The 12,924-nt window shown below is 41.6% G+C and overlaps 1 protein-coding gene across 1 annotated transcript; it reads left to right on the top strand.

Annotated features, from left to right (window-relative positions):
* The first annotated feature begins 4,267 nt into the window (after positions 1-4,267).
* Positions 4,268-11,278, top strand: LOC149454619 (matrix metalloproteinase-18-like). Its single transcript, XM_089687271.1, has 10 exons — positions 4,268-4,407; positions 5,078-5,322; positions 6,007-6,155; positions 6,245-6,370; positions 6,569-6,730; positions 6,843-6,957; positions 9,014-9,147; positions 9,311-9,470; positions 9,764-9,867; positions 11,009-11,278. Exons 1-10 carry the CDS (start codon positions 4,306-4,308, stop codon positions 11,158-11,160), a joined length of 1,449 nt encoding a protein of 482 aa, XP_089543397.1. The 5' UTR covers positions 4,268-4,305; the 3' UTR covers positions 11,161-11,278.
* Positions 11,279-12,924: the final 1,646 nt, after the last annotated feature.

The following is a 12,924-nucleotide window of genomic DNA, read 5'->3' as shown; positions in this document are numbered from 1 at the left end:
TACTATCTGAAGTCACCTGTGACACTAATACAGTGATCAGTAAAAAAAAATCTGTACACTGTACTTATGACACTGGTGACAGGATAGTGAAGGTGTTAACTGGGGGGGCGATCAGGAGGTTAAATGTGACCTATCAGTGCTTTTACTGTGTGTGTGTAGTGCTTTGACTCTGCTTTCTTCTCTCTCTGGAACGGAATGTGCTCCAGGGAGAAAAGATTTCATAATTTCCTGTGCCTGTGTAATGTGAACACAGGCACAGGAAGATCTGTGATAGGGCACTGATCACACACATCACTGGCCTGAATCTGTGGACTGATCGGTGCGAGAACACGGCGGAAGCGCAGATCACATTTAAATACGTGATTTTGCACAGATAGTCCGCCCTCTAGCAGTAGACCTGCTATAAGGGCAGAGCTTAAGTGGTTAAACATAAGGTTGCTGTGTGCACGATAAAGTGGCTTCACTCCAATCCTCAGTAGATAAGGCAGAAAAATATGTTGGTTTCTTTATAAGTTGTAGATATACATAGATGAATAATAATAACAATACAAAATGAATTAATACTGGCAAAAGTGTACACATTCCAGAAAGTGAAATGGTGAGGATATAACAAAACAATGACAACAGGCAGAATTTGCAGGAGAAGCATACAGAGACTTTGACAGTGGGCAGTAAGTACAGGAGAGGTCTGTGAAGGGTAGGACAGTGGGCAGTATGTACAGGCGATGAGTGTGGAGGGTATGACATTGGACAGTAAGTACAGGAGAGAAGAGTGGGGGGTATGACATTGGGCAGTAAGTACAGGAGAGGAGTGTGGTGGGTATGACAGTGGGCAGTAAGTACAGGAGAGGAGTGTGGAGAGTATAACAGTGGGTGGTAAGCACAGGAGAGGAGTGTGGAGGGTATAACAGTGAGCAGTAAGTACAGGTGAGGAGTGTTGAGAATATAGCAGTGGGCAGTAAGTACAGGAGAGGAGTGTGGAGGGTATAACAGTGGGCGGTATGTACAGGAGAGGAGTGTGGAGGGTAGGACAGTGGGCAGTATGTACAGGAGAGGAGTGTCAGGGGTATGACATTGGGCAGTAAGTACAGCCGATGAGTGTGGAGGGTAGGACATTGGGCAGTAAGTACAGGAGAGGAGTGTCGGGGGTATGATATTGGGCAGTAAGTACAGGAGAGGAGTGTGATGGGTATAAAAGCGGGCAGTAAGTACAGGAGAGGAGTGTGGAGAGTATAACAGTGGGCAGTAAGTACAGGAGTGGAGTGGAGTGTGGAGCATATACCAGTGGGCTGTAAGTACAGGAGAGGAGTGTGGAGGGTATAACAGTGGGCGGTATGTACAGGAGAGGAGTGTGGAAGGTATACCAGTGGGCTGTAAGTACAGGAGAGGAGTGTGGAGGGTATGACAATGGGCAGTAAGTACAGGAGAAGAGTGTGGAGTGTATGACAGTGGGCAGTAAGTACAGGAGAGGAGTGGAGTGTGGAGCATATACCAGTGGGCTGTAAGTACAGGAGAGGAGTGTGGAGGGTATAACAGTGGGCGGTATGTACAGGAGAGGAGTGTGGAAGGTATACCAGTGGGCTGTAAGTACAGGAGAGGAGTGTGGAGGGTATGACAATGGGCAGTAAGTACAGGAGAAGAGTGTGGAGTGTATGACAGTGGGCAGTAAGTACAGGAGAGGAGTGTGGAGGGTATAACAGTGGGCAGTAACTACAGGAGAGGAGTGTTGAGAATATAACAGTGGGCAGTAAGTACAGGAGAGGAGTGTGGAGGGTAGGACAGTAGGCAGTAAGTACAGGAGAGGAGTGTGGAGGGTAGGACAGTAGGCAGTATGTACAGGAGAGGAGTGTGGAGGGTATGACATTGGGCAGTAAGTACAGGCGATGAGTGTGGAGGGTATGACATTGGGCAGTAAGTACAGGCGATGAGTGTGGAGGGTATGACGTTGGGCAGTAAGTACAGGAGAGGAGTGTGGAGGGTATGACATTGGGCAGTAAGTACAGGAGAGGAGTGTGGAGGGTATACCAGTGGGCTGTAAGTACAGGAGAGGAGTGTGGAGGGTATGACAAGGGGCAGTAAGTGCAGGCGAGGAGTGTGGAGGGTATGACATTGGGCAGTAAGTACAGGAGAGGAGTGTGGAGGGTATACCAGTGGGCTGTAAGTACAGGAGAGGAGAGTGGAGGGTATGACATTGGACAGTAAGTACAGGAGAGAAGAGTGTGGAGGGTATGACAATGGGCAGTAAGTACAGGAGAGGAGTGTGGAGAATATAACAGTGGGCAGTAAGTACAGGAGAGGAGTGTGGAGGGTATAACAGTAGGTGGTATGTACAGGAGAGGAGTGTGGAGGGTAGGACAGTGGGCAGTAAGTACAGGAGAGGAGTGTGGGGGGTATGACATTGGGCAGTAAATACAGGAGAGGAGTGTGGGGGGTGTGACAGTGGGCAGTAAGTACAGGAGGGGAGTGTGGAGAATAAAACAGTGGGCAGTAAGTACAGGAGAGGGGTGTGGAGGGTATAACAGTGGGCGGTATGTACAGGAGAGGAGTGTGGAGGGTATGATATTGGTCAGTAAGTACAGGAGATGAGTGTGGAGAGTATGACATTGGACAGTAGGTGCAGGAAAGGAGTGTGGAGGGTATAACAGTGGGCAGTAAGTACAGGAGAGGAATGTGGAGGGTATGACATTGGGCAGTAAGTACAGGAGAGGAGTGGTGGGGGGGTATGACATTGGGCAGTAAGCAAAGGAGGAGAGGAGTGTGGGGGGTATGACAGTGGGCAGTAAGTACAGGAGAGGAATGTGGAGAGTATTACAGTGGGCAGTAAGTACAGGAGGGGAGTGTAGAGGGTATAACAGTGGGCAGTAAGTACAGGAGAGGAGTGTGGAGGGTAGGACAGTAGGCAGTATGTACAGGAGAGGAGTGTGGAGGGTATGACATTGGGCAGTAAGTACAGGCGATGAGTGTGGAGGGTATGACATTGGGCAGTAAGTACAGGCGATGAGTGTGGAGGGTATGACATTGGGCAGTAAGTACAGGAGAGGAGTGTGGAGGGTATGACATTGGGCAGTAAGTACAGGAGAGGAGTGTGGAGGGTATACCAGTGGGCTGTAAGTACAGGAGAGGAGTGTGGAGGGTATGACAATGAGCAGTAAGTACAGTAGAAGAGTGTGGAGTGTATGACAGTGGGCAGTAAGTACAGGAGAGGAGTGTGGAGGGTATAACAGTGGGCAGTAAGTACAGGAGAGGAGTGTTGAGAATATAACAGTGGGCAGTAAGTACAGGAGAGGAGTGTGGAGGGTAGGACAGTAGGCAGTATGTACAGGAGAGGAGTTTGGAGGGTATGACATTGGGTAGTAAGTACAGGCGATGAGTGTGGAGGGTATGACATTGGGCAGTAAGTACAGGAGAGGAGTGTGGAGGGTATGACATTGGGCAGTAAGTGCAGGAGAGGAGTGTGGAGGGTATACCAGTGGGCTGTAAGTACAGGAGAGGAGTGTGGAGGGTATGACAAGGGGCAGTAAGTGCAGGCGAGGAGTGTGGAGGGTATGACATTGGGCAGTAAGTACAGGAGAGGAGTGTGGAGGGTATACCAGTGGGCTGTAAGTACAGGAGAGGAGAGTGGAGGGTATGACAATGGGCAGTAAGTGCAGGCGAGGAGTGTGGAGGGTATGACATTGGGCAGTAAGTACAGGAGAGGAGTGTGGAGGGTATGACAGTGGGCAGTAAGTACAGGAGAGGAGTGTGGAGGGTATAGGGTATGACAGTGGACAGTAATTACAGTAGAGGAGTCTGAAGGGTATGACAGTGGGCAGTAAGTACAGACAAGGAGTGTGACAGTGGGTAGTAAGTGCAGGAGAGGAGTGCATTATTATTATTAACACAATTTATACATTGTTTGAATTCTTATTACATATTATTATTATTTTGAATTTTCAGATTTTTAAATCTAATTCATTATTTACCTTTTAATTACATTTTTATAAAATATGTGAAAATTATAAAAAAATTAACTACAAAAGTTCAGTTTGTAAGCATCATACCAAACCCTCTTCCTGATCATTAATCAATTATATAGAAAAAATGTTGTATGTGGGCTCTACGTGGTTTGCACCTTGTCATAACTTGTTGTCAGGGAATGATTGTTTCTTCTTTTGCTGTGATTTGTGGAAGTTTTATATGGTGAGTCACCTTTTATAGACTGGCTGAGGCATCCGGGTAGGGTATAAAAGGAGTAGCCTGGGACTCAGAAAATCATAGGACAGCGGAAACTCTTGAGAACCCTGAGGGATCATAACATTTCCAGAAATGAAGAGCTTGCTTCTCGTCGTGCTACTTTCAGTAGTATACTGCTCGGCTGTTCCAGTGGAAACCTTACAGGACAACGAAGAAAATGTCAAGTTTGCTGAAGTGAGTACTGTATATTAAAGGGAAATGATAGTCTTGTCATTATAGGGAATGGATCAACCTAGTCTAAATTTTGAATATGTGCTAAAAACCTTTTTTCTATTATATATTTTTTAATGGTATACCTGAATAGGAAGAGTCATACCTTTTATCATTACTAATGCAGTTTATGAGTCTCACTGATTAAGGGGGTATAGTGGTTGCACCTAACTGTACCCTTCTTTTCGTAAAAGTCTACCAGACAAATCTCACCAAAATGTATAGACTTTCTATGTGTTTGAAATTTTACTAATATTATACTACAGAGAGCCAAATGGAAATTTAATTTCTAAGACACTGAATGTAACTTTCAACAATCATTCATTGGTGGTGAATCAATCACTCTCATTTAAAACACATGTCCCTGGAAGATTCACCTGCAGTTAATGTTTGTTGAATATCATCTCATCAATATTCCCCAACGTGATAAAGAGAAACTACAGTGATTAAGAGGAAACATGTACTCTGAATAGTATCATAACATAACTTCAGTTGTTTCAATCTTCTGTACAATGTTTTTCCATTTTAATGACGTCTTTTTATTTTATCCATAATTTTGCCATTATATCTCCTGAACCTTTTGATAAAGATTACTTTACCCACAAGTTTCATTTCTTATTTTAAACCTCTATAGGGGTATTTGAAAAAATACTACAACCTTAAGACAGATGGGGTGCGCCAGTCCAGAAAGAAAACTACCAATGAGTTTACAGAGAAGATTCTCCAGATGCAGGAGTTCTTTGGTTTGAAGGTGACGGGAAAACTTGACTCAGAAACTATGGAAATGATGCAGCTACCCCGGTGTGGGTTTGTTGATGTGGGTGAATACAGTGTATTCCCAGGAAACTCCGGATGGAAGAAGAGAGAACTGACATACAGGTAAAAAACATTTTTATTGTGTTACATTTATAGACATTAATATACAGCATATAGGGTTCAGGAAGACAACATGATAGTAGATTGAAATATATTATCAGTAGAGTTTAGCCTATATGTATATCTCTGGCCAAAACCGTTTTTGTATTTAACTGGGTTATGGAGGTTTAGAATTAGTACTTCTATTAGGTTTTTTTTCATTGGTTTTCCAATACACTGCTGGGGAGATTGACTCTCTATTTCTTTTCATGACCACTGTCACCGATAAAGAAAGTGATGATAAAATGGGCGCCACCTTTATGACTAAGCCCCAATGGGAAGGGTACAACTCATCAGAGGGTGTGGTCAGTGGAGCAGCGCTGGCTGAGGCTGTTCTCTACATTCATATGGATTGGGTTAGGTGAGCAGCTTCTCAGACTTCCCATACAGACACCTCAGGATATTAAAAATATTATAGTTGTCACCAGAACAGAAATAGAGATAAAATCTTCCATTGGAACAGGTATTTTAATGGCATATGTATAAGAATGAAAATGTCCCATCACATAAAGCCTAAGTTAGTCTCTATACTGTATTTCCATATATGTATAGTCCATATATAGGTCCACATAGAACAACAGGTGGTTCTATATTAATGTCCCTTTAAAAGAATTTGAAATAATAGAACAATCTGATTTCTTTATTCAGAATAGTGAATTATACACCAGACATGCCCACTGCTGAGGTGGATGCAGCTATCCAGAAAGCCTTCCAGGTTTGGAGTGATGCGACCCCCCTGACCTTTACTCGAATTTACAACAGTGTTGCCGATATTGAGATCTCATTTGCAGCACAAGGTATATTCATAAGTCAATTTCATACCATGTCAGACTGTACTCCTATATAACATATAGAGAGATACATTTTATGTTTTCTTTTTTTACAGTGCACAATGACCACTATCCTTTTGATGGTCCACGTGGAACTCTGGCACATGCTTTTGCCCCAGGTACTGGAATCGGAGGAGATGCTCACTTTGATGAAGATGAAACATGGACTAGCGGATCTAAAGGTGAGTTTTTTTCTGTTCAGTAATATGCAACATATTTAAAATCACTTCAAGACTATAGATATGTAATAAAAATTATTATTTTCTTTAGATAGAGAACACTAACTAACGCCATTAAATGGTGCTCACTTTTTAGATATGTTATAGCTACAATACATTAATTTACAGTGATCATTCTAATTTTTTTTTATATCATTTAAGGTTATAACTTGTTCCTTGTGGCTGCTCATGAATTTGGCCATTCCTTGGGTCTCTCACACTCTACCGATCCCAACGCCCTCATGTACCCAACCTACCACTTCATTGAACCAAGTCAATTTCACCTGCCTGATGATGACGTTAGAGGAATTCAGTCACTCTATGGTAAGAGAAGGAAAATCACTACCAGGTTCTATTAGGAAGTGAATGGGTGACTCTACAATTCATAGAAAAAGGTTGCTGTGTCATAACATTTAGCTTTGATGCTTCATTGCAGGAGCCAGAGAGGTCCCAGCGGTTACACAACCACCAAGCACTCCATCTTCCTGCCAGGCAATCACTTTTGACGCTGTGACAACTTTGCGGGGAGAGATATTATTCTTCACCAATAAGTAAGCTTTAATGTTAAATTGATTTCCATGTTTATTGTTTTTAACTTTAATGGGTATTTATGCCTTTTACATTTTTTAGATATATTGTAAATGAGAATGTGATGAGCTTAAAGTACACCTGGCTGCTAATTTTTAAACCACTTTGCAAAATACTCCAAACCCCTGGCCCTTTTCTGCATACTAGTTCCAGATCAGTGACAGAATCGAAGCCAGAGGGTCAGTATGGTAGACAAGCAACTTGTGTTTTTAGGTGGAGATGTCAGCAATAGCAGTTTCCTTGACTCCCTTAGAGGATATTTCCTTTAAAGTGGTTCTAAAACATTACATATATGCAGTGAAGTGACTGGTCTGTTTATCTGCAGTCTTCTCTTCTCTACATCTGTTCAAAGTACTGAATGTATAAAGCTTGTCCGAGAGTTCAGAAAAAAGGGGGCAGAGAGCTGAAAATTACACACTGCAGAGTTCAGCGATGAAAGCTCTGAGAGCTGATTGGAGGGAAGCGACACACCCCCTCCACACAGCATACCACCCTCAGCTGAAGGTCCCTCCCCTGTTACCTTTTGCTCTCTTTGTGTCAGGAAAACTTGTCAGAAGTGATTTATGCTGATAGCAGAGGAAAGAAGCAGCAGACTGAAACAACGCTAAGTGCTCTTAATTGAGAAAATAAATACTTTAGAGGGATATGCTTTGTTCATATTTCATGTTGGAGTCAGGGGAGGACTGACAACTCATGTGGCCCCCGGGCAATAGGGGATCGTGGGGCCCCTGTGTCCTTGCCCAAACTCAAAAAAGCCTATTAAAAAGGTACCAGGGGCATCTCATGGGGCCCTCTGGCAGTGCCCGAGTTTCCAAATGGTCAGTCCGCCCCTGGTTGGAGGTTTACAATAACGGTAACATGAACAATCTGTGTTAGTTTAAATTTATTGCTTCTAAATAATGATAAAGTATATTTAAATGGATGCAGCCATGTTTGCTTTTTATGTGCTACACAATGGCTGTGCTTTGCTGTTTCTCTGTCTCACTGTGAACGTATGGGCTGAATATGACCTGATTGAAAGTTGATTATAATAAGTAAACATATCTAAGCAGTCAATTAGCAATTCACATTCCCTGATATACAGATTAACACCATTAAATACATAATTTACAAATCTGCATGTGAAATACAAGAATCAAGAAAACAGAAGAGGGTCTATGGAAAATGAGATTGTCATGGCAAATTACATTCAGTTAAAGTGTTACTAAACCCACAACATTAAAATCAGTCTGTATATGCAGTAAAGAAGCTTGTTATACTCACTGTGGAACCTAAGGGGTTATTACTCTGTATTGTGTAAAAAGACAGTTTGATCCTGACTTCTCTGATCCTCCCCGTCTTCCAGTGTCCCCCTCTTATCTCCTGATAAGACATATCATGTGGAGACACTCAGTTTGGTGTGTATTGCTAGAGAGGTTTTTTTTTTATCTTGGGAGAGTGCATGTGATCAGCACAGGGCCAATCAGCACTGTCCGGGCAGAGGGTCAGGGGTTCTGCTTCCTCTTAGAGCAGAAAGAAAACTCATCCTACAAGCTTTACCAGTGCTCTGCTGGACACTGATAAAAGTCACAAGACTGCTCTAATTGCTGACGAGAAAAGGAATTTAGCAGTTTTTATTTACTGTTCTGTGTACTGTGGGACCAGATATAGTGAATGCAGGGTCCTGGGTTTAGTAACACTTTAAAAATTACAAAATAGCAACTTACTAGTATAAGGTATATGAAAAAGAGCAATGGAGAGCTCACATATTTCATAATTCCGATGATCACGTCACATAGCTTTTGCCACTTGGCCACCACATCAGACTGTAAGCACACTGTCATAACTCAAGGGACTGGAAACAAAATTTTTTTTCTAAAGAGATAAAAGCATCATGAGTTTGAAAAGAGGTAACAATGGAACTACTACTAATACTAATACTACATGATAATGATATTTGTAAACAATGTAGCAGGATTATATTCATGTAGTGGTTTCTTAATACTTACACTAATAATGTAATCCTTTTGTATTTTCTAGAACTTTCTGGCGCCAGATTTCTCAGAATGCACAGGCTGAGCATCATTTAATCAAAACATTTTGGCCTGCCCTTCCAAATCATATTCAAGCTGCTTATGAGTACAAAGAAAAGGACCGGCTTCTTATCTTCAAAGGTGTGTACTTCCTATTTGTCTGTAAAATCTTACTTTTTTTGTGCCCCTGTTGAATATAATGTATGGCAAAGTGCATTCTGGAATGCATGAAGTTTGTTTTTATAATAATTGGGGTAAAATATGTTTTACTCAACCCAATATTCTATTCTTTTTTTTAATTTAGGTGCTAATTATTGGGTTATCAATGGTTATGAAGTCACAAAGGATTCACCCAAAAGCATCTATGACTTGGGCATTCCCAGAACTGTTAGGAGAATTGACGCTGCAGTCCATGATGAAAACACAGAAAAGACCTACTTCTTTGTTGATGACAAATTCTGGAGGTAAGACCAGAGTGTAGGCATCTAAAATTATGGATGTATTTTAATTGGTGTTGCTTGGTATGGATCAAATAAAATGAATTATAGTATTTAAAGTTAACCTGTGCCCAGATAGTACTTACGTAATCTGAACAAGTAGTAAAAGCACTTGAGGAACTAATTCACGTCTGTATCTATGAGCATTGTGAAGATGTTCATTTTCATCTTTGAGGATCTTTGAGAAAGGATACCTTCACAATAATTCATTAAAATGTAAAAAATGGTGTATTCTAACGTTGCTGTTATTTTTCTGGCAGTTTTGATGAAGAAAAGCAGAAGTTGGATTCTGTACCTCCTAAGAAAATAATTGATGGCTTCCCTGGCGTCGGAACTAAGGTTCATGCTGCTTTCCAAAAGGATGGTAAGTAAAGTAAAACTGTATTTTATTGAGGGATCCTTTACAAGTCACAGCAATATTATATACACTTTTTCCTATAAAGTCAGCAGAAAGACATGATGATAAAGACAAGCATTTATTTAACCACTACAGGACTGCCACCCTCAATTTACTGCGGGCGGGTGGCTTGTACAGACATAATCGCATACCTGCACAGACTTACGGGTTCAGGACAACTCCCGCTGTGATTGAACACAGCAGGATATTGTCAGCAGGTCCCAGCCAATGATTCATGTCCAGGACCTGCAGATCGGCTGTGTCCAATCACAGCTCAGAGCTCTGTGTTGACAAACACACAGGGCTCTTCACAAAGGGAACAAAGCAGGGAGAAGAAACAAACAGATCTTTAATAAAAAGCCACACATATTACACACCTTAACAGTTGTTAGGCACACATTTAACCTTGATTACCCTGAGATATTAACCCCTTCCCAGCCAGTGTCATTATTACAGTGACAGTGTATTGTATTATCACTGATCACTGTATTAGTGTCACTGGTGATGTCAGTGTCAGTTAGTCAATCTCCCACCCAGTGTCAGTTAGTGTCAGATTGCCTGCCGCACTATCACAGATCCACTGTAAACCGCTGTTCACTGCCATTACTAGTATAAAAAAATGAATAAATACAAATTCCAGTATACATACCATAATTTGTAGAAGCTATAACTTTCACACGAACCAATCAATATACACTTATTGGAATTTTTTGACCAAAGAATACATACAGCAGAATACATTTTGGCCTAAATTTATGATGAAATTTTATTTTTTATTTTTTTTTTAGTCTGCAGCACTGATCAAGAGGAAATTTTCCAGCAGGGCGTTTGTACAGGAACTGATTGGTAGATCAACTTCTGTACAACCACAGTGTCCATACATTGATCAAATGAATTTCGATCCATTTATGGGCAACTTTAGTGTGTGTGTGGGGATGGGGGGCATGCTACTCATCCACTTCCTCCCCCATGTTAACACTAGTGCATGTTAATTAGTTCAGTGCAGTCACATGGGTCTGGCAGAGTGTCTTCAAGACCGATGTGAGCAAACAATATGAAATTAATTAATTTTTAAAAAGGACAAAAGAATCATTTTTTTTCTTTTTAGGACTTCTTTATTTCTTTGATGGTCAGCATCAGTATGAATTTAGCACCGCTAAAAAGAAAGTCACCCGTTTACTCAAGAGCAACAGCTGGCTGAAGTGTGGAAATGTGAACAACAACAGAGTGGAGAGCCCAAAGAAAGCTCTCATAAAATAAATTATGTGTACAAGCCATTTTCATATTTACATTTATATGTTTAACTTATACTGTATATTATTATTTTTTTAATATATATTATATGTTTTTAAATTACATTTTGTATTTTATCAGTAAAGCTTTTCGTTCTTTATTAGAAAACATGGGGTAAATAATTGCATGAATGAGTTAGGTCAATTCCAGACATGAGCACAATTTCCACTTAAACTGATCACATTACATAACTCCAGTGCAATTTAAAAGAAATACAACAAATATATACTGTACATAGAAACATAAATGGCTTTTTTGCGCTTGTGGTGTTCTACAAATGCAAGTCAGCAGTTTTTAATTCACTTTTAATTGATTTCAGTTGTGCAGTGTTGATGACCATTAGGAGGCTGTGCATAACCTGCTTTCCTGGCACCGACATGGCAGCACACATATGGTAGTAGCTCCACCTACTTCTACCTACAGGGCCAGTGCAAAGCTAGAAAATGTTGATGCCTATTCAACAGCGTATTTCTATTCTGCTTGGGGAATGTTGGCCTCTCATTCTCTGATTAAGAACCTTGTAAATAAGGGCCCCTCATGCAACTCCTCCTTGTGACTCCATGGGATCGGAAGTAGTTCTTTTTTAGACTTCGCTTTGGGGAGGCAAGTGTCTAGACTTGCGGACTTATCAGGAAAGGTGACCCTTCATGGTATTGCATATGACAATGTGATTTTGAGATCCAGATCTTCCTGCCTAGGGTAATTTCTATATGTTAAACCAACCAGGACATCCTTATAAGGTCACTCGGTCCAACTCCAGTTCACCCAAAGGAAGTTTCCTTCTATTGCTGAATGTGGTTTGGGCTGGGGAGTCCGACTCTCAGCCTCTACTTTTTTTTCAGAACCATTATTTCCGCTTTTTTTTCCAATATGGATTTTGTACTGATGCTTCAGTTTCTTGTTCCACCATTTTGAGGTAACTCAGTAGACTACCATTCAGGTTCAGGTTCAGTCAGGGTTCAGGTTCCATTTTTTTCTGACAAGATGCACTCTACTAAATCTGGTATGAGTGCTTACTGAGCTTTTTGGCTTCAGACTATCTCTCAGTTATGCAAGATTGCCACCTGGGCTTCTAGCTTCACTTCAGTTAACCCAAGTGGACATTCAGCTTCATCTGAAGCCAGTTTTGGGTGTAAGCAAGCTGTAGTTGTTGTGTCCCAGGGCTGCTGTTGATCCAGATCGAGACTAGCACATTTGCAAACAACAGAGTTATTTAGGTAGTTAGAACAGCTATACCTAGCTCCTTGCGCCACTGAAAGTGATTGCTGTGCATCTGACCAGAAGCATCTCGTCTACATGGGCACCTTGTGCAGGGGTATAAACAAAGATGAAAAGCCAAACTTGTCCTCCTATATTTCATTCTTTCAACACTACTAGGGCAGAATCTTGAACCCTAGTTCTCAACTGTCCCTCATGAAGGAACTGACCATTTTTTGGGACACAATCCTTCTGTCCTCCTCCAATGTTCCTGTTTTTGGAAGTTTGGAGGAAACCTAAGCCATTCCTAGGGAGGATTGAGCTGCCAAAAAGATGGCTAAAACATTAAGGGCTACAAGAAAATGGCGCTGTATTACTATATAAGAAGTCAAGGCAGGGTGATCGTCCTATTACATCCCCCGGACGAAGCCACGTGCCCCTGTGGCGCAACGCGTTGGGGAGGGGCACTGACGTCACCAGGTACCCGACTTCTAGAATGGTGAGTATTGACAGTGTGTGCAGACACACTAAATA

The sequence above is a fragment of the Staurois parvus genome, unplaced genomic scaffold (assembly GCF_062004578.1).
Source record: "Staurois parvus isolate SC_StPar_1 unplaced genomic scaffold, SC_StPar_1.0 ptg000422l, whole genome shotgun sequence".
NCBI lineage: Eukaryota > Metazoa > Chordata > Amphibia > Anura > Ranidae > Staurois > Staurois parvus.
Note: the sequence above shows the minus strand (reverse complement) of the source record. Positions and strands in the feature narration are given on the sequence as shown.